The sequence below is a fragment of the Rana temporaria genome, chromosome 7, assembly GCF_905171775.1.
Source record: "Rana temporaria chromosome 7, aRanTem1.1, whole genome shotgun sequence".
NCBI classification, from domain to species: domain Eukaryota; kingdom Metazoa; phylum Chordata; class Amphibia; order Anura; family Ranidae; genus Rana; species Rana temporaria.
Genome location: NC_053495.1, coordinates 187,797,917 through 187,816,785, shown reverse-complemented (window position 1 = coordinate 187,816,785; position 18,869 = coordinate 187,797,917). Strand labels below are relative to the sequence as shown.

Below are 18,869 nucleotides of genomic sequence, written 5' to 3'. Positions count from 1 at the left end.
AGTAAAAGTGGCAAGAAGATTTCCATGTCATCCAGCTGTGGGGATTTCAGAATCGATTCTGTTACACCATATTTACTACGAGAATTCATGACAAAAACAACGTTTCTGACCACAAACAATTGCAATTACTCCAATACAGGTCCGGGAAACCACAGAACCTCGAACATCCACAGTCGTTGAACTTTTTACAAAAGTTTTTCATGAAAAGAATGATGAGTTGTGCTTGCAGGTACATTTTGAACTGTGCTGCCCTTGGTACACGTGAAAGGAAAACATCACCCAAAATGATTTGTTTGGCTTTGGGAGGCGGATGACCCCTGATACATTTCCCCAGGGAACCTCGGTGTGCAGATACATTACCCAGTTAATGTATTGACCTTGCTGGTTATGAACCTGTTACACAGGATAATGCTGATAAACTTCTTTGGGGAATCTTCTTAAATAGTGCGGAATTTGATAGCACCGGATCTACAAAGCAGTTATTCTTATGTTACATGAGCATAACTGTGTACCAGCTTTACCCTCCTCTTAAAAGTATTTGAATAATTTTTGGTGGAGATTTAAAGTGTTACTAAACCCAGGACTCTGCATTCACTATATCTGGTCTCCCACAGTACACAGAAATTTAATTATTTTAGTAAATATAAACTGCTAAACACCTTTTCTCATCAGCAGTATACAGTATAGCAGTTTTGTGACTTCTATGAGTATCTGGTTAAAGCTTGTGACTGCAGGACTTCTGTCTGGACAGTGCTGATTGGCCCTGTGCTGATCACACGCACCCTCCCAAGAAAAACTCTCTAGAAATGCACATTACACTGAGCATGTGCAGCCTGTCCCCTGGCTCTGTATTATCAGGAAATATATTGGGGGACAGTGGAAGGAGGAGAGGATCAGAGAAGACCGGATCAAACAGCCTTTTTACACAAAATATTAACTCCTTAGGTTCCACAGTGTGTATAACCATGCTTTACTGCATATAAAAGACAGATTTTACGGTTGTGGGTTTAGTAACACTTTAAAGAAATTACACTCAGTCTGTTATCCTCCATCCAGATAGAGTATCATAAAGTCCGATCTTCTGCCAGATTTTTAATTTTTTTTTTGTTTAAGTGCCAGGCATTACCTCCAACGCCCTGGCTCGGTTGTGACTGGCCCTTTCAGCTGAGCCATTACTTAGTTTTCCATGTGTTCCTATGAAGATACCATTACAGGGCTAACGATGCTTTATTTTTGTGCTGAGCAACTTTGACTGGATTCTTCATAGAAAAAGAGGAAAAACGCCCTTAAAGATTAATGGTTACATTGGTCGAGCTTGCACCATCCCAACTATATACACCACACAGTAACATGATGTTAGGTGAGGTTAGGAAAGTTCTTTACCAAAGAACTTGGTTGCAGGAAAGAAATCTGCTTGATTCCCCCCATCGACACAATGGGGGTTATTTACGAAAGGCAAATCTACTTTGTACTACAAGTGCACTTGGAAGTGCAGTTGGTTTAGATCTGAGGGGAAGGTCTGAAATGAGGGGAAGCTCTGCTTTTATCATCCAATCATGTACAAGCTAAAATGCTGTTATTTATTTTCCTTGCATGTCCCCCTTAGATCTAAAGCGAATAGAAGAAAGAAAGTCACCGCTCCAGGTGGGTCTACTATATGGTCATGCACTGATACAGGATTCCAAGGGTGCTGGCGGTGCACTAGGCAAGCATAAAGGTTGAATGAAGGATGGATGGCCGCACTCCAAAAACCGTACAGGTTGTCTTTTATTAAATGAACAGCAAATGCATTACCAGATCACAGCAACAGAAACAGGGGACAGCCGACGTTTCGCACAAAATCAGTGCTTATAAGTGCTGAATAAGCACTGATTTTGTGCGAAACGTCGGCTGTCCCCTGTTTCTGTTGGTGTGATCTGGTAATGCTTTTGCTGTTCATTTAATAAAAGACAACCTGTATGTTTTTTGGAGTGCGGCCATCCATCCTTCATTCAACCTTTATCCCCCTTAGATCTACAGCGACTGCACTTCCAAGTGCACTTGTAGCGCAAAGTGGATTTGCCTTTAGTAAATCAACCCCAGTGTATTAACGTGAGAATCCCTCCTACCAAGCCTTTGTGTTCTCCTGGTGGGGAAAACCGTGCCCCTGGGAGAACTAAGGGAATATTGCTAGCGGCTATAACGGCAGACGGATTAAACCCAAGTTGATCGGTAGATGAACTTGGGTACATTCAGCCTGCTCATACATGGTTTGAATCTCAGCCAATTCCTGCTGAACCATCCAAGATTTGAATGGTCTAGGGCCGGCTTAAAGTGTTTGTAAACTCTCAGAAAAAATAGGATTTTTGTACTCACCGTAAAATCCATTTCTCTGCGTTCATAGACGGACACAGCCTTCTTTGACATTAGGTTAATGCTTCTTCCTACCAGGAGATTTTAGACTCTCCTGGTAGGAAGAAGCATAACCCTAATGTCAAAGAAGGCTGTGTCTGTCCATGAACGGAAGAGAAAATAGGATTTTTGTACTCACCATAAAATCCATTTCTCCGAGTTCATAGACGGACACAGCCTTCTTTGACATAAGGGTTATGCTTCTTCCTACCAGGAGAGTCTAAAATCTCCTGGTAGGAAGAAGCATAACCCTAATGTCAAAGAAGGCTGTGTCCCTCTCTATGAACGAAAGAGAAAAAGAACCTGCAAGACAAAGGCATAATGAGCTAGCTCATTATGAAATACTTACCTTCAATTGAAGCTGTTGCAGCGGTCACCGTACACCGCTATGGCCAGCGACATCTCTCCCACAGTTATTTCTGGGTTCGCTGGCTCCGGTGCAGTGATTGGCCAGAGCCGCGATAACGTCACTGCACACGGCACTGAAGAAACCCCATCATCGAGCGGTTTCTTCAGTGCCCATTTGCCGATGATGTTGGCACATGCGGATACAGTGAATATCTCCTAAACGGTGCAAGTTTGGGAGATAATCACGGTACCTACAGGCAAGTCTTATTATAGGCTTACCTGTAGATAAAAGTGGAAGTACAGGGTTTACAACCACTTTAAGGAAAAAGGCTCTTAGGAGATTTAGTTCTGGGTTGTGCCTACTCATTAGGAACTGAGATCCTAGCAGCTGCCCCTGTAGCAGTTGTACAAGTCTGGTGATGTCACAAGAGGGTAAAAAGAAACCCATTTCTCTCAACAGGAGCAAGGTAAAGAATGCAGTAATGCTGGGACATGATCAAGAAGGGGAGAGAGAAAGGTTTGGGGGGTAAATGACTGGACATATCCTTTAAGATTACCTAACAAGCTCAGCTCTGTTGAGGGTTGGTAGGGCTTGGATGTTGGGGTACAACACAGCATCCAATACCTACCAAATCATGGACCCTTCCCCAGCCCACCAAAAACTGAGAATGCCATTAAAACTTTGACTGGGACTACAAAAACCTGTGCTTTGCAATATTTCCTGCCCACCTGGGTTACCAGCATTAAAAAAAAATCCATCTATTGTAGACACCAGTAAAAATAAAATTTAACTATATAAATATATATTAGAAACATTCACATTTAAGAAAGTTCTGATCGAACACGACAAGCATCTTCTACCATTATTATCAAAATAAAATTTTCTTCCTACTTCTACACTAGGGCATGTCATGCAGAAATTAGGTCTTAACAGACAACAGGCTCAAGCGTCATTGCATTACCATACATCAGACATTAAAGAAATAAAATAAAATAAAAAAGACACCAGGAACTGGCGTTTCCTTCATTGGCTCCTCCTAACATTCTCCCACCTGAGTCACATATTAATAAAATTACCCCTCCAGGACCACAGCAATTTATAAAAATACAATTTAAAAAGGTGCAGAGCAGATTCGAGGTGTGCCATCATTGTGTCCAATTTAAAAGTGTCTTTTCATTGGTACAGCACACTAAAATGAGTCAAGGTTTCCAAAGTCAGACATCGCTACGTTCCCAATGCTAACTTTGCCAACCTGGATATCAAGAAGCCGATTGGCTGAAGCCCTGACACAGGGAGAGATAATGGGGCTTATAGGAGAACAGGAGAGGAAAGTAGAAGCAATGCCCAAGAAAAAAATAAAAATAAAAATCAATCACTGGGTTTGTTTTACTAAAACTGGGGAGTGTAAAATCTGGTGCAGCTGTGCATGGTAGCCAATCGGCTTCTAAGGCTGGATTCACACCTATGGCATTTTTAGTGCTTTTTGCACTACAGAACGTGTTCCATAGGAATCCATTTTAAATGGACTGTAGTGCAAATCTGCAAAATGCACTAAAAATGCATAGCTGTGAATCCAGCCTAACTTCAGCTTTTATCAATTAAAGGGTCACTAAAGGAAAAAAATTTTTTTGATGAAATGACTGTTTATTGGGTATAGAGACATAAAAGTTAACTGATTGCTTTTAAAAATGATTAAAAATTGAATTTAATCTATCATATAAATGTGCCTCAGTTTCACTTTCGGTTTTAAAGGTACATACATGAAGTTCCGGGTGAGAGGTGAGTCGGGAAGACTCACAGAACAAAAACAAAACAAATCCAGGGCAGTGTTTTGTTTTTAAAATGAATCTGATTGGTTCTGAGGAGTTTTAGACACACAGTAATGACAGCTTAAACCACCGTGAAAATCTCCCAGTATGATGGTTATAAGGAAACCAGGAAGTGTGGAGATCACAGCAGAATTACAGCTACTTCAAAGCAAAAACGAACAATGAGGACATGAAACCAGTACTGCAGTAAAGTAAAGGAAGCTATTTAGCTAAAAAAAAAAAAATTTCCTTTAGTGACCCTTTAAGCTGACAATGAGCCCTTATTCACATTGGAGCGATTTGTCAGGTCAGATCACATGACAAGTCGCAGCCTATTGCCGACAATGGCACCGTTCCAATTGGTGCAAAGCTGACTTTGCAGTGCCACGCCGATTTGCAAAAGATTCCTGCACCACTTTTGCCGATTTCGGGTGCACAGATGTCTTTCAAGTAGCACCTGAAATCGCGCGGATCTGCTACTTTGAAATCGCGCTACTTCAAGTGATGTAGCACGACGACTTCAAAGTAGCATCAATGTGAACCAGGGCTAAAACCTGGAAGCGGATTGGTTTCTATGCACAGCTGCACCAGATTTTGCACTCTCCGGTTTTAGTAAATCAACCCACTGCTTCACGTTTGCCAATAAGGTGCAGTCTATGGTATGCTGACTCAAAACATTACAGAACTTCATTCAACACTGAGTGCCGAGAGTCTTATTCCCCTTCATGGGTATTTGTTAGCCAATCATCATCCATGATTGATGTGAAAGTCTAAATGCTGGCCAATCACAGCTTGACTTTCAGACAATTCCAGATGAAATTAAAGCTGTAGGGCAGGGGTAGGCAACCTCGGCCCTCCAGCTGTTTTGAAACTACAAGTCCCATCCATGAGACATTGCAAGACCCTGACAATCACAGGCATGACTCCTAGAGGCAGAGGTTTGTAGTTTCACCACAGCTGGAGGGCCGAGGTTGCCCACCCCTGCTATAGGGTAACCTTGACGCCACTACCCGGCTCCACAAAAGTCGACTGAAGAATCGGATAAGACGGTATAAAATTATCCAGTCAAGCAGTGACTAAGTTCCTGTTCGGGTATTCAGACAGTCACACGTGCTGTGGCTGTATTTGCGCCTTTCACACTTTTTAGCATGAATGGCGGAAATACGGTCATGTATGACTAGCATAAGAAAGCACCTGAAAGCCAAACTTGTCTCTACTTCACAATATATTTCTACAGAGAATGCACTACTACTGGGTGCTGTATACTGTAGTCAGAAGTTTCTGCATAGATTTCTTCCAACAAATTTTATGTAACAAACAATATTTTTGGCACCGATAGAAGCAGGGGGTATCCAAAGTTTCTAAACAAAGGGCTAGTTTATTGCCCTTCAGACTTTAGGGTGGCCAGACTGTGGCCAGCTTGAGTGGAAATTTTCCTGGCATCAGTGGGAGGAAACATTGCCACATTTTGTATATGGGGAAGGGGATCAGTGCCTTCCACAATGATACCATCATCATTGCTATCATTGGGAGGAATAGTGCCCCATTGTTGGTGTCAGTAGGAAAAATGGTGCCCCATCATTGGTGTCAGTCAGTTGGCAGAATGGTGTCTTGTACCAGTGGAAGGAATAGTGCTCCAAGGGCCAGATAAAGGCAAGCAAAAGCCACCATCCGGCCGCCGGGGCCCAGTTTAGGGACCACTGTATAAGAGCAAAGGTATGTTTAAGTGCAAGATCCTTCTGGTGCATCAGCAGTGAAAGTATGATCACTAAAGCTTTATTCTTACAGATTCGTTTTGAAGATTTGGAGTTAGGGGGTCAAGTTGGTATAAAAAATCTTTGGTTGAACAGCAGCCAAAATGTTTTGTTTTGGAATGGGGCAAAAAAAAATTTGATCAGGCATTTTTGCAACTAGTGTTGCAGTTGCAGAGATTTTCCCTAAGGACTCTTTCACATGGACGGTGGTAAAAACATGTGGCTAATCTGCGTTTTAACCACCCTCTGGCCACTAACCTGAACTCTAACATTACAGCTTCACAGGGCTGTATACATGACTTGGCTGTGCCGCTTTGCTTCGTGGCCAGAGCATTTTTAACTCGGGCTGAAGAGTTTGACAGGCAGCACCACCTGTTAAGCTTGCCAATTAGAACAACGGGGCTACTCCGTGACTGTGAGCCAAACAATTGGCTCACAGTAATGGCCCAGTCACATTATGTAGAATCGCTGTTCAAAGCGCCTCCTGAACATGCCTGTCCTGTTTCTGCTATACTGTCCTCTGAAAAGCGATCCAAAAAGAGGTAAGCTTACTGTCTGTCTGAAAGAACCCATATTTCCTGTCCTGGTGACTGCTGTGTCCCAGGCAAGGAGTGAGGCAAATTCTCCCCACTGGGAAACACAGACAGCAACAAAAATCTGGCAGAGTTTTTACCACTTCTCTACTCTACTGTAGATATGACTGATAATTACTCCCGCATGCTGAATCATCATAAGCTCTATAACAGCCCTCCTCAACCAGTGTCCCGTGGAACCTTATGGTCCCTCCAGAGGTTGCCAGGAGTTATTTGAAGAGTTCGCAATTTCTATCCAACAATGAAGCACTGACACAATGATCTTTTTAGCCATCTGGGAAATTCTTCCCACTGACCACCAATGTAAGAGGAGGATCCTTCCACCCTAGCCATCAATGTAAGGTAAGCATTCTTCCTACTAATCACCAATGAGAGGATTCTTCCCACCAATCACCAATGTAAGGAGCATTCTTCCCACTGATCACCAATGTAAGGGAAGCATTCTTCCTACTAATCACCAATGTAATGAGAGCATTCTTCCCACGAATCACCTATGTAAGGAGTATTCTTCCCACTGACCACCAATGTAAGGGAAGCATTCTTCCTACTAATCACCAATGTAATGAGAGGATTCTTCCCACGAATCACCTATGTAAGGAGTATTCTTCCCACTGATCACCAATGTAAGGGGAACATTCTTCCACCATCAACCAATGTAATGAGAGGATTCTTCCCACAAATCACCAGTGTAAGGAGAATTCTTTCCAATGGCCACCAATGTAAAGGGAGTATTCTTCCCACTGGCCAGCAATGCAAGTGAAGCATTCTTCGCACTGGCAAGCAATGTAAGGGGAGCATCCTTCCACCCTGACCACCAATGTAAGGAGCATTCTTCCCGCTGATCACCAATGTAAGGGGAGCATCCTTCCACCCTGACCACCAATGTAAGGAGCATCCTTCCACCCTGACCACCAATGTAAGGAGCATTCTTCCCACTGATCACCAATGTAAGGGGAGTATTCTTCCCAATGATCACCAATGTAAGGGGAGTATTCTTCCCACTGATCACCAATGTAAGGGGAGCATTCTTCCCACTGATCACCAATGTAAGGGGAGCATTCTTCCCACCAATCACCAGTGTAAGGAGAATTCTTTCCAATGGCCACCAATGTAAAGGGAGTATTCTTCCCACTGGCCAGCAATGCAAGTGAAGCATTCTTCGCACTGGCAAGCAATGTAAGGGGAGCATCCTTCCACCCTGACCACCAATGTAAAAAGCATTCTTCCCGCTGATCACCAATGTAAGCGAAGCATTCTTCCCACTGATCACCAATGTAAGGGGAGCATTCTTCCCACTGATCACCAATGTAAGGAGCATTCTTCTCGCTGATCACCAATGTAAGGGGAGCATTCTTCCCACTGATCACCAATGTAAGGGGAGCATTCTTCCCACTGATCACCAATGTAAGGGGAGCATTCTTCCCACTGATCACCAATGTAAGGGGAGCATTCTTCCCAATGATCACCAATGTAAGGGGAGCATTCTTCCCACTGATCACCAATGTAAGGGGAGCATTCTTTCCACCGACAACCAATGTAAGTGGAGCATTCTTCCCACTGGCCAGCAATGTATGGGGAGTATCCTCCCACCCTGACCACCAATGTAAGGAGCATTCTTCCTTCTGACCACCAATGTAAGGAGAATTCTTAATTTGCAGGAATACTGTATACTGCACCCTCTAGTAGTGGATACCTCGTTGGAACATACTAAATACAGGTTACAAAAGTAATACTTTGGGCAAAACGTCTACTTTCCTTCCAGTGTTTATATAGCATCCCCAGCAGAAGGGAGTTGCAGGAGACATACAAGAAACTCCTGTTAGCCAAACTCACAAGGCATGGCAGTTGGGTCATACCAGTGCAGTACAAGGAATGTGTCCCTTGCAGCCCAACACACAGCTTCCAATTTACATGTTATTTACAGTGGCAGGATTGAATGAAAATAGTTCATTACATTTATATAGATCATACTAATTAAAATCATCCTACCCCTTTTACCCTAAAAAAAAAACGAAACGAAAAAAAAAAAAAAAAAAAAAAAAAAATAGGAAACTTAAAATCACAGCCAACAAAAATGCCCTCTAATGTCATGAATCTAACAAAAGGAATGATTTATACAGAAAAAAGTAAAGTAAAAAAAAAAAAAAAGTGTGACTTCAAAGTTATAATGGCAGTGCCGATAAATAATTATACATTCCGCGTCTCCACATCAATCTTTTCCTCCGATTGGCCCACTTCTGATTCAGTAATTGCGACGTTTTGTCTCAACGTAATTTCAGGTCCCCCGCCATAGATGGACTGAAGGAAGTTCCAGGTTTCTTCTGATATCTGTCCAGAATCTGCTCCTGAAGGGCATGTTTAAAAATCGAGTTTAGTTGTATCTTAAATAGGAACTATTAAGCATTGGATAGATTGAGGAAGGTTTAGAACCTGAGGAATCTGTTGTTATCTCTGCTAATGGTGGTCCCCTCCTGGTGGCCATGCAGGAAGTTAGACCCCATTCACACCTGAGCGTTTTGTAGCTTGAAGCCTGAAGCTACAAGAAGCTGGGAGGGGAAAAAAAATCTATTATTCTCTATGGAGATGGTTCACATCTCGACTCCACAATGCCTGAAGCCAGGAGCTTCAAAACGCCTGAAGCTCAAACAAGTTCTGAGACTTTTTTTTTAGGCAGATTTGGGCGTTTTTCTGCTTTTTACATTGGTGACCTTTTGACCAGTACAAAATTGCGGTAAAAAAACGCAGCAAAATCGTGGTAAATTTGCGCGACTTTCTGCCTGAAAAATGCTATGCTCAGGTGTGAATGGGGCCTAAATGTGAAAATCTATAGTGGCAAGTTCTAAATCAGGGGTGGCCAACCAGTGGCCCGGGGGCCACATTTGGCCCGCTGAGCCCTCTGATGTGGCCCGCGACCTCCTGCTCTGGAATGGGGGGTTGGCAAGCCCAGATCGCAGGTTGCCAACCCGCCATACCACAGCATTAGTGTTGTGAATGAAGCTGGTGGTAGAGGAAGAAAGCGGCTGCAGAGCAGAGCCCCATAAGCCAATGCTTCCTCTACAGCGCTGGCTTTTGCCACAGGCGGAGTCTGTGGCAAAGTTCAGCAAACCCATAGGATAGACACAGGTGCGCAGTACGCTGTACCAGCGGTGTGGTAAACCACAGCACATCAGTGTGAAAGCAGTCTTAGGCCCTTTTCACAGGATCGGCCCGACCCAATCGGACCCTCAATTGACCTCTATAAAGCGGCAGATGTAAACAGACTTTTGTCTGTTCCGACCTGCTAAAAAATAAACAGAAGGGAATTTGTCCTCTCCCATCTGGGCAGATCGGATCGGAGGGCCTATAGAATAGCTTTGACCTTTCATCCACATGCTCCGCTCATTGTGGCCCGCGACTGGTTACCAAGTTGCTTAAGTGGCCCTCGCTCTTCAAAAGGTTGGGCACCCCTGTTCTAAATCTTCCTTCTATCCAAAACTAATAAAAAAAAAAAAAAAAAGTCTAGAAATATATATATATTTTTTTATTATTTCAGAGGGGAAAAAAAACATGTAATTCACACAACAGTGATCCGTAACAATGCACGAGGTGTGCTGCATTAGGATTGCTTACGCATTTAAGTGGGCTCCTTGCTTTACTATACTTTATGTGATTATAGATATCCTAGAGATATTTTGGATACTATGATACTTCTGATCCTTGTGTATTTTGTATGCTACAATTATATGTACCTGTATCTTTTTGCATTTATGAAAATGCAAATAAATAAATACTTCAAATAAACATATGAGCTACAAATGCACCAAAAATGGGACCTGCATCATTTTTGGTAATACAGTACATTATCAAGAGGGTTTTCTTGAAAATGAATAGCACTACAATGCGCTAACATGTGAATTATGGGTTTCCATTAACCCAATGCAATGGTTTGAGATCTGCCCTCAGATCCAATAGTTATAACCTCTAAAAAATAAATAAAAATGCCGGACCTCCACTTTAAAAAGGAAGGTAAAAGTGCTGGCTGCACACAGTGATTTACCAACTCCCCATTTTTTACAAAACTACAAAATTCCAGGCAGCTTCAGATTTACGTGCATGTCTCAGCAAATGTCTACACTCACTGGCAGTCATTCTTCATCAATGTTTATATTATTTCTTCATGACCCACTCACTTCCAGGTCTGATATTAAAGAGGAAGTAAATGTAAAAAAGAAAAAAAAATGCTTACAGACAGGCTTTTTGTTGCATAAGAGACATGCAATCTCTTCTACAATAATGTACTGCGAGGGAAAAAAAGTATTTGATCCCCTACCGATTTTGTAGGCTTTCCCACTGACAAAAAAAAAGGATCAGTCTAATTTTAATGGTAGGTTTATTTTAACAGTGAGAGACAGAATAATAACAAAAATATCCAGAAAAACACAATTCAAAAAAGTTATAATCACAGAGGTCAGACGTTTCTTGTAGTTGGCCACAAGATTGGCACACATCTCAGGAGGGATTTTGTCCCACTCGTTTGCAGATCCTCCCCAAGTCATTAAGGTTTTCGAGGCTGACATTTGGTAACACAAACTTTCAGCTCCCTCCACATATTTTCTACGGGATTAAGGTCTGGAGACTGGCTAGGCCACTCCAGGACCTTAATCTGCTTCTTCTTGAACCACTCATTTGTTGCCATGTGATTTGGGTCATTGTCATGCTGGGATACCCATCCACGACCCATTTTTCATGCCCTGGCCGATGGAAGGAGGTTCTCGTCCAAGATTTGACGGTACATTGCCCCGTCCATCGTCCCTTTGATGCAGTGAAGTTGTCTTGCCCCCTTAGCAGAAAAACACACCCAAAGCATAATGTTTCCACCTCCCATGGTTTGACGGTGGGGAATGATGTTCTTAGGGGTCTACGGGCTGTCAGCATTCCTCCCCTCCTCCAAACACGAGTTGAGTTGAGGGGGGGTTGTCAACGAGCTCTGTATTTTGTGTCTCCTCTGTCCACAATCACCTTCCACTGAGTTCTCCTCTGAATATTACCGCATGTCAGTAGCAAACCTCAGATGGGCCTGTACATGTCGTTTTCTTCTTGAGCAGGGTGCCCTTGGGGCGGGCGCTTGCATGATTTCAGTACTACACGGTGTAGTGCGTTACCACTTGTTTTCTTGGCGATAATGGTCCCAGTTGCCTTGAGACATGAGCCAAGATTCTCCATGTAGTTCTGAGCAGATTCCTCTCTGTTCTCATGATAACGAGGTGAGATCTTGCAGAACGAGGGAGATTGACAGTTATTTTATTTGTGTTTCTTCCATTTGCGAATAATCGCATCTACCGTTGTCACCCTCTGACCAAGCTACTTGGTGATGGTCTTGTAGCCCATTCCAGCCTTGTGTAGGTCTACACATTTGTCCCCGACATCCTTGGACAGCTCTTTGGTCTTGGCCATGGTGGAGAGATTGGAATCTGATTGGATTGATTGCTTCTGTGGACAGGTGTCTTCTATACAGGTAAAAAGCTGAGATTAGGAGCACTCCCTTTATAGGAGTGCTCCTAATCTCAGATTGTTACCTGTATAGAATACACATGGGAGCCCGAAATCTTGCTGATTGACAGGGGATCAAATATTTATTTCACTCATTAAAATGCAAATCAATTTATAAAACTTTTTTGAAATGCGTTTTACTGGATATTTTTGTTATTCTGTCTCTCACTGTTAAAAAAAACCTACCATTAAAATTATAGACTAATAATTTCTTTGTCAGTGGGCAAACATACAAAATCAGCAGGGGATCAAATACTTTTTTTCCCCCTCACTGTATATTTTTACCTGCTTATTGGCAATCCTCTGCGAAATGTGCACGGAGCTACAGTACCTGCCACCGAAATTGTGTCAATCTCGCCTCTGCTAGCAGCGAGATTGACACCCACGATCCCCGCCGCCGGGAGCGAGCGTCGAGCTAGGTCGCTCCTCCCGCTCACCGCCCCTAATGGATTCCTATGGATGCGCGGCATCTCGTGGGGGTGGAGAGCGTGACAAGCACAGCCTTGCGTCGCCGGTTTTCCAGCGCGATCACATCGCGCTGGAAAAACAAAATCGGCGACACCTACTGTAGGCATGCAGAAGTCAGTCTACATTCTGGCACTCTGCCAGTGTACCAGGATGAATGCACATGATTGACGCCATCCCGTAATGTTCATTGTGGTGGGGTGGTGGAGTTGCTGGCACCAGCAAGGAACTTTATTAAATGTCCCCCTTCTAGCTTATCATCTGCAGCTTTCCTGAGAAACCACCTGCCTCAGACTCCCACTGTTAAAAAGATTGCTTACCTTGTTTCAGGGTTATATGTCCACACTTATTAACCGCAATTTTAGAATTATCGATTCCTCCAGGAGGATCTGCAGAAGACAACACACGTTTGAAATGAGCTACTGATATTAAAGTATACATGAAACTAACAGAATGATAATTTCTTTGCTTCAGCTTGGTGTATACTAAACAGCTGCCACATTTACATTTTTTGATTAACATGCCATTTCCACCATTTTTTCATACTTGCTGAATATGAACACGGCTGTTTGCATCCACCACATGTTATTTCTTAGGCCCCATTCACACGAGGCGGACTCCGCCTGCTCCCGCCAGCTCAGCGGGAGATCAGTCCGCAGATCTCCGCTGAGCCGACGTATGACAAGCTCCTCTCTGCTCACTGAGCGGGGAGAGGCGTGTTGGGCACCGCTGTCTATGGAGCGATCTGATGAAAACGTGCCCCCCATACGTCTGTTTTTAGCGGACCTGATAGGGTCGGATGTCAGCGGACATGTCTCCGCTGACATCCGACGCTCCATAGGGATGCATGGAGCGGCCGTTCAGGTCCGCCGTCAAAACCGGCAGGCGGACCCGGTCGGTCGTGTGAATGAGGCCTTAGGGTGGGTCTCCTGACGGCAACATGGAACATGCCCATTGCAATGTGCATCGTCATACCCACTTGTAGACTCCACTGTCCACCACATACACGTACCGTAATAAGAACAGAGGTGTGTGTTTGAGATGTGGAGCCAATAACAAAGGCCAATCCTAACCCAGTAATTGTTTGCTGCTTCCACATACTGAAAATTCAGATGGGCTCATAGTAAAACAAGCAGTTGCTGCAGTCAAGTCACAAATCCCGCTATGTATCTCATGTAACCAATTAAACAAACAAGAGACTTCTGTGCTGGACTTGGCCTCCGTGTGAGAATTTTTCTCCACGTTGGACCCGTTCCCCTGACGAGTGGTCATCCTGTGCACAGGTAAGCCGCACAGTCATTGCCTTGTCCCCTTGAATTTTTATATGCAATTACCTATATGTATGTTAATGTGATGTTAACAATTACATGTTGTAATTTTTTAGAATAAATCTCCTGACGAAGCTACTACAGTAGCGAAACTAGTAGAGATGAGATCTTGACTTATATGACCCCCTTCGCTCCACCGTCACCCTCTGACCAGGGTCTTCTACCATCTCGGTGATGAGTTGGCTGGTCGTATAATACGTCTATTTTATATCGCCGTTGATGTATTTTTTAAAAACTGTGTATTTCCTGCTTTTTGATGTTTTTTTCAATAAATTGATTCATTTTTTACCTTCATTATAATTCTCCCTTATATTATTCTACCTAGTACCGCTATAGTCCCCCTGCCCCTACCTACCCTTTTTAGGTCTTTTTTGTATCCACAGTATACTTCGTATCCATCAAAGAAAATAAAGAAAACTACTTTTTATCCAAAGGGTCCTTACAATTCTCTGCTGCTCACTCCTGCCAGTGTGTTCGGTCACAACATATGCAATACAGCAGGGCTCAAAATTTCAAGTCCTGAGCCACTACCCAGGCCTTAAAAGTTACTCGCAGCCTCAATGTGTCCATCAATGCAGCCTCAACGTGTCCATCAATGCAGCCTCAACGTGCCCATCAATGCAGCCTCAACGTGCCCATCAATGCAGCCTCAACGTGCCCATCAATGCGGCCTCAACGTGCCCATCAATGCGGCCTCAACGTGCCCATCAATGCGGCCTCACTGTGCCCATCATTAATATAGACTCACCATGGATGATGGATCCCACACACATCGTGCATCTCCTGCTGGTTGTTCCACAAAGCTGGGTCTGCGTTCGGCGACACTGCAAGAAGCCCCCCCCCCCCCCCCCAGAACGGCTTGTGCGATAGGCAGAACACTGATTCAATAAGTGTTCCATCTACAATCACACGAGCCGGTCTAGGAAGGCAAGACCTTGTTACAGCGCCACTGAACACAGGGAACAGCAGGGAATTGCAAAGACTTTTCAAGCTCTCCATTAGTGACCTGATCAATCGTATGTGCCATTTCACAGCCTGGTGTGAATACAGAATCCATCCTGCACTAGCAGGTTAAAAGCAAAGTGCTTGTCATTATGCATATTTCCATAAATCAATACTAAAGAGTGTACTGTGGATACACTGTATATCTTGTGGTGGGTGCAGGAGTCTCTTGTTTATTATGTATTTTAAATGGGGAGTTCGCAACTGATGTTTCTGCCCTGCCTGCACCACCATGGAGTCTTATCTTTCCTGATGAATTCTTGGTGATCAAATCGAATCAAAAGAGAAATGAGAGATGGTAATGGCCGTGGATCAGGTGGAAAGAGATGGAAACAAAAGGTGCAGAGATCCCAACAACAGGGTATATAACAGAAGGAGCCAGTGTGGAATTAGCCCCCAGAATCTAACAGTGACCAACAAAAGAACTGTACATACCAACATCCTTGCCCTTCACAAAGCCTTCCCATTCTCTGAACCACTGCATGCTAATACAGTAGATAACAGCCAGGGAGTCCTCTTCTTGAAAAGCCTTGTTTAGCTGAGGAAACAAAGACATTAAGCTCTTAAAGGATTATTGAGCCCATCAGCAGTACAATAAAATGATCTTAAAGCTTAGAAAATTGTAATTACTCAAAATGAAAGCAAATAGTGGAAATACAACCTCACAGTCTAGGGCAGGCCATAGATAATGTCACTTTCTTTCCCAAAACCACAGGCTGCAGGAAAGAAAACCGCTTGATTCCCCAATCAACCGAGCTGATGGAGAATTCCCACCCAACGAGCCATTGTGTTCTCCCGGAGGGGGTGTGGGGGGGGGGGGGCAGGAGAAGCCATCCCCGCTGGGAGAAGACCGCGATTAATGCTTGCAGCTATAGACGCTGGCAATAATCACATGTAAACATCAGACATGCTGATTCTAACCAAGTCGATCGATGGATCAAGTGAAGTACAATCAGGGTGCCCATAGATGGTTCAAATCTCGTCTCATCCCTGCTTAACCGGACAAGTTTAGAATCATCTATGGCTGGCTTAAAAATACATATTAAACAATCACTGGGGTCTAAGCTGCTTTGCCAGGAAAGTTGGGGCCACAAAAAAAAAAGCGAGCAGGCTGATGACTTAAAGCGGTGGTTCACCCTGCAGAACAACTTTTTAGCATAAAATTAGGCATAGTAGCGCGAGCTACAGTATGCCTGTCTTAATTTTTTTATCCCCGTACTCACTGTGTAATCGTACATAGAAGATTCCGACTGCCCGCGGGGAATGGGCGTTCCTTTCAAGAGGGAGGGTGATTGACGGCCGGCTCTGGCACGTCACGCTCCCCGAAGACAGCCGGAGTAGGTCTCGGCTCTTCACGGCGCCTGCGCACAGACTATGCGCAGGCGCCGTGAAGAGCCAAGCCTATTTCAGCTATTTCCGGAGAAGCGTGACGCGCCAGAGCCGGCCATCAATCACCTTCAGTCTGGATTGGAACGCCCATTCCCCGCGGGCAGTCGGAATCTTCTATGTACAATTACACAGTGAGTACGGGGATAAAAAAATTAAGACCGGCATACTGTAGCTCGCGCTACTATGCCTAATTTTATGCTAGAAGAAAAACAATTTTTTATTTTTTTTTGTATAGGGTGAACCCCCGCTTTAAGCCTCGTACACACGGTCAGAATATTGGGTGGTATTGGTCAGTTCAATAGAAACTGGCTACCAATCGACATCAGATCAGCGCTCTAAGCCAATGGAGGCAAGAACTGGAGAAAGGGGAAGGATAGGGTTGGATATAAACTATATGAATTTTCTGAGGTTTTTTGATGAATCAGCTAAAATTTGCTACATGGGCGGCCCTGTCAGCCCCTTACCGACTGACATCCTTTGATTGAAAAATTGCCAGATGGAAATTTTTTGGCTGCACAAAGGCATACAATAAGATGCAGCCACTGTTCAGGTGGCACAGTTGGAGGAGCAGCAGGAGTTTGGTTTGTACACACTGGGCCGGATTCATATACATCGGCGTATCTGTCCGGCCTGCGTAACGTATCTCTGATACGTTACGCCGCTCTAACTTTGGGCACAAGTTCTTCAATCACAAAGAACTTGCGCCCTTAGTTAGTGCGGCGTAGCGTATGTGTTGCGGCGTAAGGCCGCGTAATTCAAATGTGGAAGGGGGGGGGGCGTGTTTTATGTTAATGTGTGTTGACCTGACGTGATTGACATTTTTTTACGCAAGGACGTCATTGGTTTCGACGGGAACGGAAATTACGTCCATCCGCATTCGAGAACGACTTACGCAAACGACGTAAAATTTCAAAACTCGGCGCGGGAACGACGGCCATACTTAACATTAGCTACGCCTCATATAGCAGGGGTAACTATACGCCGGAAAAAGCCGAACGCAAACGACGTAAAAAAAAGCGCCGGGCGGTCGTTCGTTTCTGAATCGGCGTAACTCCTCATTTGCATAATCATTGCGTAAACAAAGGGAAGCACCACCTAGCGGACAGCGTCAGATTGCAGCCTAAGATCCGACGGTGTAAGTCACTTACACCTGGCGGATCTTAGGGAGATCTATGCGTAACCTGATTCTATGAATCAGGCGCATAGATACGACGGCTGGACTCAGATACGACGGCGTATCAGGAGATACGCCGTCGTATCTTCTTTATGAATCCGGCCCACTGTATAGTGTGGATTGAGGAATTAACTGGATTTTTTTGTTAAGCCCACAGACTCAAGCCAGCCATAGACAGTTCAAATCAATCGTTCAACTTGGGTAGAACCAGCCTGCCGGATATGACATGCGATTATTGCTAGCGGCTGTTATAGCTGCTACCAAAAATTACACAGTCTTCTCCTGGCAGGGAAGGCTTCCTCCGCCGGGAGAACACAATGGCTCACCAGGAAGGATTCCCCTGTCAACAGTGTTGTTGTTGATGGGGAAATCAAGCAAATTTCTTTCCTCCAATTTGCTTTGTCTATGGCCGTCCTAAATTCGAAGGAGCAGGATAGAATTTTTTTCTCAAACAAATTTAACAGTGATGGTGGTTATTGTTTAGAAAGTCCATTCATTCCAATTTGAATGTTAAAAGCAAATTACATTTTTAAAGTATTTTTGTATGACGTTCGTCAAATCATCAAGTGTACGGGGAATTTTTGTATGAATGTTTGTACAGACATTGGTTCAAAATTCTACTAGTGTATTGTCAGCTAAGAATTGAGAAACAATTTGTTTTCATCCTTGAATCATTTGTAAATTAAACTACAAACCGTATTGCTATGAGCAGATCTTTTTGATCCAGTTTTTACAAAGAAACAGAGAGAAGGGACACAGAAGATTCCATTTACCCGAATGAAAGTTTCCAGTTCCATCTTCCTCCTCTTTTCAATTTTGTCTTGCTCGATCTGGCAGGTGTGGCAAACATAAAGATGATTGACAGCAGGTCCACCTCCAAATCTACAACCAAGGGAACGTATGATTATTTGTAAATAAATATTACATTAGAACCACATTAAGCCTCGATTCACACTATGGCGACTTGGGAGACCCCCAAGTTGCTTGGCGTGTAAAATTCTATGTTAGTCAATGAGAGTTGTCTTAATTAGCACTACTGTAGTCGCTCCAACTTTAGAAAAGGTTCCTGTCCTGTACTGCTTCAAGG

The 18,869-nt window shown here is 43.8% G+C and overlaps 1 protein-coding gene across 1 annotated transcript in view; it reads right to left on the bottom strand.

Annotated features, from left to right (window-relative positions):
• Window positions 1-8,948: 8,948 nt before the first annotated feature.
• USP33 (ubiquitin specific peptidase 33) overlaps window positions 8,949-18,869 on the bottom strand; it is a 116,342-nt gene continuing 106,421 nt past the window's right edge. The window contains exons 21-24 of the mRNA XM_040360660.1: window positions 18,556-18,664; window positions 15,655-15,757; window positions 13,210-13,278; window positions 8,949-9,240 (exon numbers count right to left, since the gene is read on the bottom strand). Of these exons, the coding sequence (XP_040216594.1) occupies window positions 9,083-9,240; window positions 13,210-13,278; window positions 15,655-15,757; window positions 18,556-18,664 (439 nt within the window). The 3' untranslated portion in view covers window positions 8,949-9,082. The remainder of the gene's footprint in view (window positions 9,241-13,209; window positions 13,279-15,654; window positions 15,758-18,555; window positions 18,665-18,869) is intronic.